The following is a 13,789-nucleotide window of genomic DNA, read 5'->3' on the forward strand; positions in this document are numbered from 1 at the left end:
TAAGGAAGCCAAATGCATCCTTTCACTGTCTCTCTGTTTATAACAGTACTCTTCTCCCTCTTTATATATGATATACACTGAACCTTGACTTTTGACTATTGACTATTGCCAGACAAGAATGCAGAACTTGATATAAAACTTAATATGGTTCCAGATGGCAATTGTGAATAAGATAAGTGTTTGGTGGATTTAATGGAGCAGAAGTTGGATTAGTCTACGCAAAGAGAAAAAGTATCTGTAACTCAGGGATGTCTTTGATCTGTAGATCCGAATATTATAACTTTAACTCGGAAATTACTAAATGAACCCAAAAATACGGTTTTACCAACACGGTAAAAGAAATCCAGTTTCTGTGATATATTACCCATCATTTGCACTTCAAGTACAGCTGCTGTGTGTTCAATTATAAAACATTTGGAAGAAGTGCAGCAATGGCATATAGTCCCCGAGCAGTGGACTGATGTATACAGAGAGAGGACGGACTGCATACATCAAGTAAAATCATTGAACCGCAGAAAGCCTGACAAATGTTTTTATTTTCTACCGCATAAACATTTAGAAGCACACAAAAAAAGAGCAGCGGGCCACGTTTATATATTCATTACCGTGTAGCTTCATTGTCATCTGTCAATACCGTATTTGCATAAGTGCCACTTCCCACGGCTTACTAGAAATGAGAGTATCAGTGTGATGTAATTCACCTGTCTGCACTTTGTTGGTAGTTTAAATCTATTTAATGGATTTTTCCTTCAGTTCTTAATTTTGGTTTTCCTGTTCAGTCGAAAACTGAAAAATTGGACAGATACTGTTAGTATCTGTTAGTCTGACTGGGCTGCAACTGATTCTCAGGAGCGACTTAGATGTGAGTTTTTTTTTTTAAACATTAATATTATCAAATATTTGTTATTTTCCCACTGACAATTGGTTGCCCTTTAGCAGTTTTTCCCACTAACAACTACTGGTACTGTCCAACACAAAGGAGAATCTGATTATTCTCCTCCTAAACTTTATGATATTATTTCCACCAAGAAATTATATCCTTGTTTTTATTTATTTTTTCCTCGGACTCCATCACCTCCCAGTCTTGTATTAAAAAGACCTTCATCATTTTGGTAAACATGTTTATTCACTTTAATGTATAAAGTTAGTCTTGAAGATCAATATAGCTTTCATATTGGATCATTAAATATGGAACCAGAGCTTCAACCGCCTAGTTGTTTTTACACCCACTTGTTCGGTATTGATTGCATAAGAAATGTGTTGATTAATAAGCTTTTCAAAGAGTTGTTTGTTTCGTTTTGATGCCTTCAGTCAGACCACAGCTGTCTTTTTTTTAACCAGCCTTCCAGCAGTCTTCATCAAAGCTTACATGTGTAAAAAGTCAAATAAAAAAATTCAAATTACCTTGAGAAAAGGCAGCGGCAACTAAGGGGCTATAAAATAGAAGTACAATATAATCCTTGATTACCAAACAACATATAAATCAACATGACTGTTACCTGCATTATCACAGAATTTAGAAAATGATTTGTTGTTTGATTGGAGTGACATTTAAAACGTGTTTTTGTCTGAACACCTCATGACTTAATCTCACTCATTTATTTATATGCAATACATGCTAATCTCAGGTGATATTTTTTAGCTTCTTGCATGTGTAAAATGCTTGATATTTTGGATTTGTGTTCTGCATATTACACATTTCAGTCACTACGGTGCAGGTTGCTGTGGAAACAAAAGCGGCTCACTGTTTTTTTTTTAGATGCTTTTAGGATCTTCAAAGATCCTCCACTGTTCTACTTAGACAGAAACATTGTAATTTACTAGCCTGTTAGGCTGCAATTAGAAGTTTTTATTTTAAAGTTTTTTTATTCTTTATTCTAACCACTGAATCTGTGGGTGAAACCTACCAAGACCATACACACATCTGAACTCAAAGAAGGAAAAATTGGCTCAAAAACAACTATAAATGACTTTTAGATGACATCTGTGGTTTGGCACTGGCTGAACTGTTCACATTTCTAAAAATAAGACCAAATCTTATCCAATTTACTCTGTGAGAGATGCACTAATTTCATCTAGAGGAAGTCAGCTAGTGTTTTCTTTCATCTCCCAGATAGATTTTGGGCCTCAAAGGAGTACTTTACACTTAAGGAGATGGTTCACTCATCATGCAGCAGATCCCCCTTCCCTCTCTCCCTCCTGCAGCCAGCTCAAACACTGAAGGAAAATCAATACAAATACTGTTTGATCTACATGGTTTGGACAATAATAATATCACAGTCGATGCACAGTAAATGAGTGCCAGCAGTATTTTATACACCCCTGAATGAGCTTTTCTAATCCACAGGAACAGCACTGTGGTGAAGCAGGGCAAACGATGTGCCTGTGAAATGCCCTAGCTCTGTAACTATACATGTGCTTAGCTGCAGGTCACAAGGACTGATGGTACCTAAAAAGATCTTGATTCAGTTTTAGAAAACATAAATTATAGTGTTTCTGCAGTTATTTAGGTGAAGTGTTCTTACTGACGTCATACTGTTTTGCATTTTTTCTCGACATTTTGCTCTTTAAATGCTGAGGTTCAGGTGCAATAAACAGGGGTGGTTAAGACAGTCTGCTCTGGTAAAAACTTTAGGAGAAAAACGTGCAGTGCTGGTCAGATTCTTTCCCTTCACTGAAACCACATTAAAACTTTACAGTTTTCTTTTTCTAAGACACTAACAAAAACTGGCAAGAAGACTTTAAAGTGTAAAAATGGTTGGTGGTTCTCCATCTCGATGCCCGGAATTTAAAAGCAGCTCAATACTTTAGTTCTCTAACTGAAAGATGGAGGAATTGAATCATTGATCTAGCCAGAAACTTGATCCTGTTTATTGCAAGGCTCCAGAAAATATTGCACTTTTAAAGTAGCCATGAAGTTTCACAAGGAAAAGTAAACTTTTTAAAAAATATATAATTTAATAAAAAAAACTTTTACTTTATGCAAATATTGTTTATAATGTGTAGATGGCTTTTCTTTGGTGATCATCACTTTTTAACTGGTCCAATGGGATTAATTATTAGAAATTGTTAGGAAGTGCGTCAGCTGTTCCTTCTGTTTTTTCATGTGGTGGCTGAAGGTGTGCGTATGCTGGATGGCGAAGTGACGGACATGGTGGAAGCCCAGTCTCTCAGTCTAAATCCTCAGCACATCCACATCTACAGTGCAAGCTGGGGCCCGGAGGACGATGGCAAAACGGTTGATGGGCCTGCCAAACTTGCCAAAGAAGCCTTTTTGCGTGGAGTCACAGAGGTCAGTGTTCAGTTGATTGATGTGCTGGACAATTATTTCTTTCCCTTCTTTAAGCAGGAATGTAATTGATGTTTCAACTGGAAGGGACAGAAGCTGGAAGAACAAAGCAGCTTTTGACAGTGAAAATTATAAATGGGGGTTGGAATATCTAAAATTCATTGAGTACAACAATGTAGGATATTGAAGTGAATTACGACTGATGAAAGTTATATTTTTAGCTTTTTAACTTTTGGCAGTTTTTATCTCTTTTTTTTTTGTCTTTGCTGCTTTTTACGCTAATCTTGCTTTCTTTATATCACACATACCTACATGGTTTTAGCCATCGGAAACTGCCCTGCCTCTAAACATTTTAAAATATTCCAGGAACCACACTTGCACAAGCAATGCTAATATTCACATCTGTTTAAAAGCCTTTGTCAATATTAAACTGTCATTAGTGAGAAACAAACGAGTTAAGCCAGTCTCGCAGCTAAAGAGGACATTCTGAGCTGTCAGAGGTGCCCTCCATAAGGAAAAAAGGATGGCCAACCTTACAATGACTCCTGCTGAGGGGCTGTAGCATTCAGAGCATGCGCCATATAGCTGATTGGAACTGCTGACAGTGACAATTTGGAGAACTGGCCCAATGACAGCACTGTCAGATGGTGGTGTGGGTGGTGCGTAGCTGTAATTGATCAATGTGGAGTGAGACAGTGCCACTCAATACAATAAAGCAGCTCTCAGATGAAAATGATTGCACTTCAAGGGCTGAGAGGTTGGATGATTTATTACAATGAGCTGTTGTCATTTTCAGCCTTTTTGAATTGCGTTGCTGTCATGCAATATTTAGCTCTTTGAAATTCTCTGAGGGACCACCCTGGCCCTGCGCTGTGTGCTGGCTTTTAATGGGCCGTTTTTGAAAGGAGCCCTGGAAATGATTTTGCTCTCTTATAATTGGGATTCCTATTAAAGATTGAATGAGACTTTGTTCGTTTCTGTGTAATGGTGGCCTGCAGAATAATTGAACGAAGGGATGTCTGCTCGCCTTTCACAAGTGTCTGAAGGTAGTAAATTTTTTTCCAGGGTCGTGGCGGTTTGGGCTCCATCTTTGTTTGGGCATCAGGGAACGGAGGACGGGAGAAGGACAGCTGCAACTGTGATGGCTACACCAACAGCATCTACACCCTCTCCATCAGCAGCTCCACACAGAATGGCAATGTCCCCTGGTACAGCGAGGCCTGCTCCTCCACCCTCGCAACCACTTACAGCTCAGGCAACATCAATGAGAAACAGATAGTAAGTTGTGGCTGTCTTGTATTGGTCCATTTCATCAGATATAACAAACCAAACTATTCCCTCACAGGAAGAACTTTTAACATTTGAGTCACAACAAGGCTGTTCTAATATCTTATTCTTTCTTGGCATTTACGTAATCAAAATTGATGTGAAAATAGACAAACTTTATTTTGCATCTGCTGCTATTTAGCACACAGCATTTGTCTCAGGCGTACACAGACTTGCATGCAGCCATAAAACACATTTCATTTGTGTCTAGCAGGCAGAGCAACTGGATGGACAGCTTATGGTATCGCCACGACATATGCCTGTTCCCTCAATGCTTCTGTGGCACACTCATTTAATTGTCCTGTCACTCATGATCCAGAGAATGAGAACCTGGAGAAAAAAAGTTTTCTGAAGCCCCTGAGGTCATGCTAAAGAGGGTCTCGTCATGTCCATTAATGTTCTTTTTACCTAGTCTTGTGTTGCCCACTTCCCTTTTAATTTAAAGCAATAGAGATATCATCTAGGATGATCAAATCTAGAAAATTAGAACACATCAATCAGTGCATGGAGGCAGTGAAAGCTGTCTTATCCAAGGACACTTAGACACCCTGAGGATCCAAACACATTTTTTGCCACCTAAGTTACATTTGCACACAGTCCATGTAGTCCTTTAAAAGATCGTTTTTAATGTTCTGTACTAGTCAGCAGACCTGTAATACCAAGTGCCTCTTTTTCCAGGCCTTTTTTACAATGTTTATTTGCTCTGTCCCTTTTTTTGTTGTAAAAAAAAATGTGTCTTGTTTTTTTTCACCACAAAATCCATTTTTATCCTTTTAAAATATTAGTTTCTCTTAAGACAAACACTCCGGTGCTGCTCCACTTCTCCTTGTATTGATACATGGGGACATGCTCACATCTGTCAACTGCTCTGTAAAACCGCAGTCTCCTGCTGTGGGTCATTTAGGGGGAAATCTCCTGTAAACAGTCTTGCTGAGGAGAATTATTTCTTCAGTTTGATTTCATGCTGATGTGTTTTTGCTTTTCGACTCTTGCTCCCTCATCCACTTGATGGTTTCTGCCCACCTGAATGCATTCAGTGAGGGATAAATGTGATGGCAAATGAAGAGAAAAATGCCCACTTATTGCTTATCAGTTCACCAGAGTGAAACAAATTGGGAAATTTTTCAATATGAATGCAGAAGTATGAAACCAAGAAATTAAATGATACTGGGACTTTTTTTTTCTTTTGATAAATGATGGTTGGGAGCACTCCAATCCATTTCAGTTGTAGCATAAGAGATAAATGATATTGGAGAAAACTTTCCTGATGAACTCCTTTTTGGTTTAATATTTTTAGGTGACTACAGACCTAAAATCCAAGTGCACAGACTCTCACACTGGCACGTCTGCATCCGCCCCTCTGGCTGCAGGGATCATTGCCCTCGCCCTTGAAGCCAAGTAAGTGCTCACCGCTGTCATATGTGAGCTTGGCCTTATATTGTTTTCCAACACATTACACTTTAATCTGTTTTTGTATCTTTTAAAATGAAGAATCTGATCTGACAGTTTTCCAAAAAAAAATTTTAGTTTTACGAAACTTTAAAACTGAATAAACTGAATTTACACCAAATTATTCACAATTTTAAGTAGATTGGCTCTGTGAGAAAACTGTTGAGAAATATTTAATTCTAAAGAGTATAAATACCATCACTTTGCATTGAAATGTAATACTTTTGTGTTGTCAGACTGAGGCTTCTGTTGAAAAAAGTGAGAGTTATTTCAGTGCTGTTCTCTAATTAAAAGTGTCTCTTCTCTTTATTTTAACTAAACTTGTAATGGAAAGACACACATAAATGTAAAAAAAAAAAGTTCCCTAAATACGTGTTAAGTGTTGTAATGATCTGCTATAAGTAGGATGTTAGAGGAAAAGGATGCGAGGGAAAATGCTTAAAATCCAGTGTAGAATTTACATGCTCAAGGATTTCTACAACTAAGTTACTGTAAATTAATGTTTTCTTTATTAATCTCATCAGAGAGCCAAACCTTGACCATGTGGTTAACTCCTTTTTGCACCCGATCAATTCCAGCCTGCAGCGCTGCTGGAAGAGCTTTGGAGTGAAACCTTATTTGAGGTTTTCTCAATTAAAGTTAAAGTTCAGAAACAGACATGAAATACATGTAATAGATATGTAATGTTGGATTTTGAATAGACTGCACGCTAGCTAGCTGAACACATGCAGTTTAGCACTGAAATGTGTTGTCACAGACTCTTTCTTTGATCCATTTTATTAGCTTGAATGCTTTTTTTCAAGCCAAAGCCTTGCCATATGTTACCTTGTGAGTGTATGCGTGTTTGTAACTGTGCGATACATGCACATTGCAGTCAAAACCTGACTTGGAGAGACATGCAACATCTGGTTGTGCAAACGTCTCATCCTGCTCACCTGCTTGCTAATGACTGGAGAACCAATGGTGTCGGGCGTAAAGGTACAGCAAACGCATCAAATGCCTTCTACAAGTCTAACATTTTTAATGCATTTAAAAAACAAACAAACATGTTGATACATTTTGGAAACTTACATTCATGTGTCACTCATCTTTTTTCCCCCATCGTCTCTGCAGTTAGCCATTCATATGGGTATGGACTTCTTGATGCTGGTGCAATTGTATCACTTGCAAAGAACTGGACCAATGTAAAGCCACAGCGAAAATGCGTGATCACCATGCTTAGTGAGCCAAGGTTAGTGCACTGCAGCCTCACAAATAACCCTGCTCTGACTATCTGATCTCCATGACAACATGTTTTAATTCATATTAACAGTTGCTGTCAAGGATTAATTAAAACTAATAAATCCCTTTGCACAAGCTCTAAATAACTGCCTCATTTATATTAACTAACGTAGGGCAGTCAGGACAGTCATTGACCAACATATGATACATTTACTCTTTTTACACAGCAGCTCTGTAGTAGTTTTATAGATGGTATGCTACCTTAAATCAGCATTTTATTCTCCTCATTTGCCAGATCAATTGCATCTTTATTTGATTTAAAGCTTTAAGTCGACACGAAACAAAAATTTAAAACAAGCTTTTTTGGTTGGAAACATTTCTAATTTAAGTCGTTTAGAAAAAAGCTGTAAGAAATTACATACAAGATTTAAAAAAATCTATCAGCCTTCATATTTTTTTATAAACTGGACATCCTTGCTAGTTTGCAGAGACTTCAGTGCCTAAAGATAAAAAAAAGAGCTAATCACTGTTAAAACAGTCTGGTGCTGATGCACAACATAGTATATAAGTTGTGCAAAGGTACTTCTCATTCTTATACTGTCTTTTGCCCCCAACGTGCAAGACTTTCTTAAAAAGATCTTCAGCAATAAATCTTTAAGAAAAGTTTAAAGTTGCTCAATTTCAGTTCACCCTTTTTGAGGGATTTATTTTCACTTTTTAAAGCTTTTATTTTTATTCCACCCACTTGAATCTGACCTTTCTGAGTCCAATTGTGTCGCGTTCTTAGATGGAGATGCTAATCCACGCTTTTATTTCTTCTCATCTTGATTACTGCAACACCATCTTCATATGTTTAAGCAAAAAATCTTAAGAATGGCTCCAGGTTGTCCAGAACGCTGCTGCAAGGCTTTTAGCCAATTCTCCCAAGTTTTTGCACATCAACCCGTTATTAATTCAGCTGCACTGGCTCCTCATCCGTTTCCGAATACATTTTAAAATCCTGGTTTTAGGGTTTAACATACACTGCTCTTAATTACCAAGCACCGGTCTATATAAAAGACTTTTTGCAGCTGTACACTCCCAGCAGGTCCCTGAGATCATGTGACCAGAGTCTACTGGTTGTTAAGAGAACGCGGTTAAAGACGGCCTTTTGCAGCAGTGGCTCCATTGCTCAGGAACTCCCTTCCTCTGAGCCTCAGATCTGCAGACTCAGTGTTTTCTTTTTAAAAAGCTAAAAACCCATCTTTTTAAAATTGCTGTTTCATAATTCGTTTTTATATTTTGTGTTTACTGTGAAGCACTTTTTGATTTTTCTTTTTTTTTATCTTGAAAGGTGCTATACAAATAAAGTTTATTATTATTATTATTATTATTATTTTGTGTTTAACTTTTTGTTGGCAACAAATTTCAGTGATAACCCAGTGATGTGCCTGAACAAAAAAGCAAATTTAAATGCTTTGAAACTGGTCAGAAACAAAATCTTAACAGAATTTGTGAAATAAAAGCAAATGCCTAAAAAAAAGCTTCAAAAGTCCTTCAGAAGAACAGAATAACTGTCAATCAAATACAAAGATTTTAATAAATCTCTGCTTTTTACAAGTGTAAAAGGGAATTGAAGCAAATGTAAACTATCTGTGATTACAAGGCAGCAGAATTTAGTCTCAATAGACTGTTGGAGGAGAAAAAGATTGAAAGATTTGACCAATGTCTCTTCCAGCACACAGCATTGTTTTTACACGACTTTTTCTCACTGTTTTTTTTTTTTTGTGCTAATTGTTGTACTTGTTTATTAAATGGCACAGACTGCTTGTGCTTGGTGATGGAAATGTTCACCTTTAAATTTGATACACAAAAGATGTTTTAAGTTGAATTTTTTTAAATTTCTAGTAAGATTTTTGAGAAAGTTTGCACCAATCCCAGTTTGTCTGCAATGGATATTGAAGTTCTTTAATCCTGACCCTTTTAAATCTCAGAAAATCCCTCAGAGAATCTTGCCTGCTGTTGAGATGGAAAATGAATATAAAGTCTCACAACTGTACAGGAGAGAATCTGCAGTTATCTCAAAGAACAGGGCATTTTGTGATCTCCCAGCACCGTTATGGAATTGAGAATTTATCAGGTCTGCAAATGGACATGTAACACTTCGCTTCTTTATACGCTTGTGCTGTCACTGTTTCGTAATTGTATTCAAAATCATTGAAATGCTTCACACAAGAAATGTGACGGGAAGAAATGGCTGTTCTTGTCCCAGCTTGGAGCTCCTCTCGTTTGAAAGGTTTCAACACACCTGCAAAGTTCTGCCTTCAGAAATACCACATGAATATCATGTAAACACATTCAAGCTTCAGACAGTTATGGGCTTAATAGTTGATGTTCTCTCAGGCGTCTTAGATTTGTGTTTCTGAGAAAATGCATAAAAGAGAAACTGATATGAAATCAGTGTAAGGCAGTGTGTCTGTGCAGGCAGAGTTGAGCCCCCATGGTTCAGTGTAGTGACACGTCATGCCTTCATTTTATTTAGCCTGCAGGTAGTGGGGGTCCTGTTGTGAGCATGTGTTTGTGTTTAGCATTAGGAATGGCTTTAAGATCTTGTCAATGAATGAACCCAGAGGAATGGGGGTTGAAATATGGAAATGCGTTAGTGTAGGCAGCTTAAAAGTATTTTTAAGAAGGTTTCTCATCTTTATTTTACTCCAACTCTGAATTCGTCCTCAGCAAAGTGCTTTTCCTGGTGTTGGTCCCACATCTCCTTTTTCGTTATGCACCTCCAGAAACTTTGTGTGTTCGAGGTTTGTCTCTTTCTGCAAAGAGCAGATGGTTCGAGCATCTGGGAGTTGCAGTCAAGGCACTTTATTCAATTTACATTTTTGCTGTTTAGTTTGACTGGCTTATAAAGAGTGACTTGCAATAAGTGAGCTTAAGGGGTTTGCAGCCTTTCAATGACTCCAGGTCATTACTTCCAAGGGAAACCAAGCAGTATATCTGATGGAGTGATTGTAAACTAACATTTATTTTGCTTCTTCAGACATTTACACATTATTTTTTATTTACCTAATGGTTTGTTTTTAACAGCTGTTTATTGGGAGAAAGCAGCCTGATGTTAATGAGATTTTTGCTGAATTTTCTTTTTCTTTTTGCTGCTAAACTAGTTACACTTTACAGTTTTGTGATCTTTCTCTCTGTGATAACGTTTCAGTTGTCTCTGGTGTTTATCAAAAGTGTTTAGCATTTGACATCTATATTAATTTTCAGTTTATACCACACAATCTCCACCAAAACCTAAGATGAAGGAATCACCCTAAAGCTCCTGTGTAGTTTTTGTTTAAGTTGGTTTATGTTCTAGGACACACATTTTTCATGAAAGGTGAGAAACTGAAGGCATCAGAAGATTTAATTACAACTCCGAGGGCAGAGATTATTGATCCATTATTTCAAATGAGACTGGGGGTACGAGAGCTTTTTTGTGCCGGTGTATTTTTACTTTCCACAATCTTTAACTAGATATGTGTGTTAAATAAAAAGAAAAAAATCGTTTGCCAGATTAACTGAGAAATTAAAAAAGGAGGAAAAAGGGGGGAAAAAATGCGGAACCCTCTGGTGATGAACAATCAAGATATTTTTAGCAGCTAACTCCAAAAGAGCACTGTTTTTATTAAATATACATTTGGTGCAAAAGTATAGCTTCAGCTGCACTGATAAACACACATTTCAAATGACCTTTTTTTACCCGTAAATTTTGAGGGAAATATTTTAGCTTTTTCTCTTTCAATGTTTATTTTTTAGGCATTTTTGGAAAGATGTTAAATAAATTGAATTATTAAAGAATATGAAATGAAATGAAAAGTTATGTTTGAGGAAAGCATGACAATCTAGAAAAATGTCAAGCTGCATAAAGGTTGGGGGTTCACGTCCTTAACAGTGACATTTCTCTACCAGAAGAGGGCGACAGAAAATCTCCATTGATGAATTCATTTGAATTCAATTATCTAAAAAAAAAAACTGAAAACGTTTAGTTTTGAAAAACGTTTAATTTGTTTTGATAAGTAGAAGTTTTTTTTTTTTTAGAGGATTGAAGTTAAATTGTGACTCAGCCTCAAAAATGTACCAAATTGTCTCGTATGAAGTCTACGCTTAAGTTCATGTAAAAATAAATTTTTTATATGTCGCTCCTTTTTTCTTTTTTGATTCGCACAAAATAAATATTTAGAAATTCTATGTTTTCTTTTATAGAAGTCCAATGTTTTACTTTTTTTTATCCATGAAATGGTAAAATGGTTCTGTCTGAAATGGAAGGAAAGGTTTCAAAGCCTCCCATGGTTGCAGAGTGAACTTCTTCAGTTGTTTGTAATTTGGTCACATCCCTGTCACAGAAACCCCATGCGGCCGTCTTCCCCAGAAATGAAAAGTCTGTAATCTCTTAAGCCGATTTAAGGTGTAGCAAAAAGAGAAAGGTGTTTTACTCCTTCTTAGAATAGTGGCGCTACAGGTTGTGAGACACTAATCCTTTTTAAGGCCATAAACTCCTCACCTAGTTAAACTTTTCACAGTGAGCAGTAGCAGAATGTCACAGCTATAGATTTATGGAGTTTGGTTTAATCTAACTGAGTGAAGTGTAATCACTGCTTCTTAGTGGGTTCTTCATCGATTTAAAATATTGTCTTTATGTTTTATGACTCCTGTTTTACAGGAACATTGGCAACCATTTATATATTAACAAGAGTGTGGACGCTTGCATTGGATCAGACAGTTACGTGACCTCGCTAGAGCATGTCCAAGCCCGGCTCACCCTGTCCTACAACCGAAGGGGCAACTTGGCCATTCATCTCATCAGTCCTGCTGGCACTCGCTCCACCCTTCTCCACCCCAGGTGCAAACCCACAACTGCGCAAACACTCACAGGGAGCAAGCTAGTTTCAATCCAACCCCTTTTACTCTCCGGTTTGCTTGGTTTCTTGCAGGCCTCATGATTACTCATCAGAGGGTTTTAATGACTGGGCTTTCATGACCACCCACTCCTGGGACGAGAACCCCACAGGAACGTGGAGGCTGGAGATTGAAAACGTCGTTGGTGCAAGTGACTACGGTAAAGCTTTGAACATGCTCCCTTTTCTGCCCGACTGAAAGCCTTTAAAGACCTTCCTTTGATGTTATTTAACATGTAATCTGTTGAGTCTGCTCTCCAGCTCCAGGGTTCAGTGTAAGGAGATTAGTGATGAAGGGGCTGTTGAAGCCAAAGTGTCTTTAGAGTCAAACCCTCTACAATTGGCAGCCATCAGTGTTTGTATTTCTTACGCTTCGGGCACATGATAAACTGTGCCTTGAACACTCTTTAAGGGTATGTCCCTGCGCTGATGCATTTTCCTGCTTTAAGAAATTAAAGAGTTGAGAAACACTTAAACAGTTTCTTGATTTTATTATGAGACCAATAAATCACTGGTTACTATCCTTTAGGCTTACCTTTCAGTCATTTAGCAGCAGTCTGGATTTGGCCTCTCCACCCACAACATGACATGCAGCCAAGAAAGATCCGGTGAACAAATCTAGATTATTTGCTCACAAATCCCCCTTTGGTTAAGGCCTCATTTATCAAAGCCCAACATCCCAGTGGGTTCCAGCTTTGAATGATTTTCTCAGGAATGTCAAATTGACTCATGATCTTAATGTGACATCATACATAAAACTTTAGCCTCATGTCATGAAAAATTATTTTAGAGTAGGGATGGGGACATTTTCTAAATTATTTTTAAGAAGTGAAACGGTGGATGTTGACTCACAGTTTCTTTAAAAGGATGTTAAAGGTGGTTGATAGGGGAACTACTATAAATCTTTATTTTTCTGTTTCCCTATTAAGGCACTCTGACCCAGTTTGTCCTGGTGCTGTATGGCACTGGCACTCCAACCACCAGCTCTACTCATGATCCACAGTCTACCAATGACAACTGCAAGACCTTGGACTTGAGGCAGATATGCATCGGTAAGACTGCCGTCCCCTTTTATGCAGCTTCCACCTCACATACGTCACAGCAGATCGACCAGAAGCTAAAGCACCTGGTCATTGTGAACACCAACATAAACTCAAAAGTTCTGATTTTTTTTTTAAGTAAAATCTTCCATTTGTTTGCTGTGATTTAACTGCATCTGTAAAACTGCAGGAGTTTACTTCAAGGCACCTCGAAGTAAATTAAGCCGGTCTTGAAGTTTCTTTAGCTTTGCTGCTGCTACCTAATGCAAAACAAATCAGTAGGCAAGGTCTAATGATAGAGGTGAACAGCAATGCAGTGGGAAGTCCTTTTACATCTGGACAAAGACGGTGACAGCAGGACCCCTACAGGCCAGAAGCTGTCCCTACACGCCGACGGTTAACTGCCTGTCATTTTTTTATTATATCATACAGTATATTTAATGGTTATTACATCCACAGTATGCTCACACTAAAGGTCAAAATCTACAGTTTTCTGTTTTTACAGAGTGACAAAGGGCAGTAGTTTTCATCCACCTGTTATT

General features: G+C 37.7%; 1 protein-coding gene across 3 annotated transcripts in view; it reads left to right on the forward strand.

Annotated features, from left to right (window-relative positions):
- furina (furin (paired basic amino acid cleaving enzyme) a) overlaps positions 1-13,789 on the forward strand; it is a 60,911-nt gene that overhangs the window by 42,541 nt on the left and 4,581 nt on the right. For all 3 annotated transcript variants that reach the window (XM_004067205.5, XM_078944524.1, XM_020714503.3), the window contains 8 exons: positions 3,120-3,292; positions 4,355-4,567; positions 5,913-6,013; positions 6,939-7,042; positions 7,178-7,295; positions 11,973-12,152; positions 12,244-12,368; positions 13,137-13,259. In XM_004067205.5, coding sequence (XP_004067253.1) covers positions 3,120-3,292; positions 4,355-4,567; positions 5,913-6,013; positions 6,939-7,042; positions 7,178-7,295; positions 11,973-12,152; positions 12,244-12,368; positions 13,137-13,259 — 1,137 coding nt within the window. The remainder of the gene's footprint in view (positions 1-3,119; positions 3,293-4,354; positions 4,568-5,912; positions 6,014-6,938; positions 7,043-7,177; positions 7,296-11,972; positions 12,153-12,243; positions 12,369-13,136; positions 13,260-13,789) is intronic.

Source organism: Oryzias latipes, chromosome 3 (assembly GCF_053564925.1).
Source record: "Oryzias latipes strain Hd-rR chromosome 3, Olatipes_Hd-rR_3.1".
NCBI classification, from domain to species: domain Eukaryota; kingdom Metazoa; phylum Chordata; class Actinopteri; order Beloniformes; family Adrianichthyidae; genus Oryzias; species Oryzias latipes.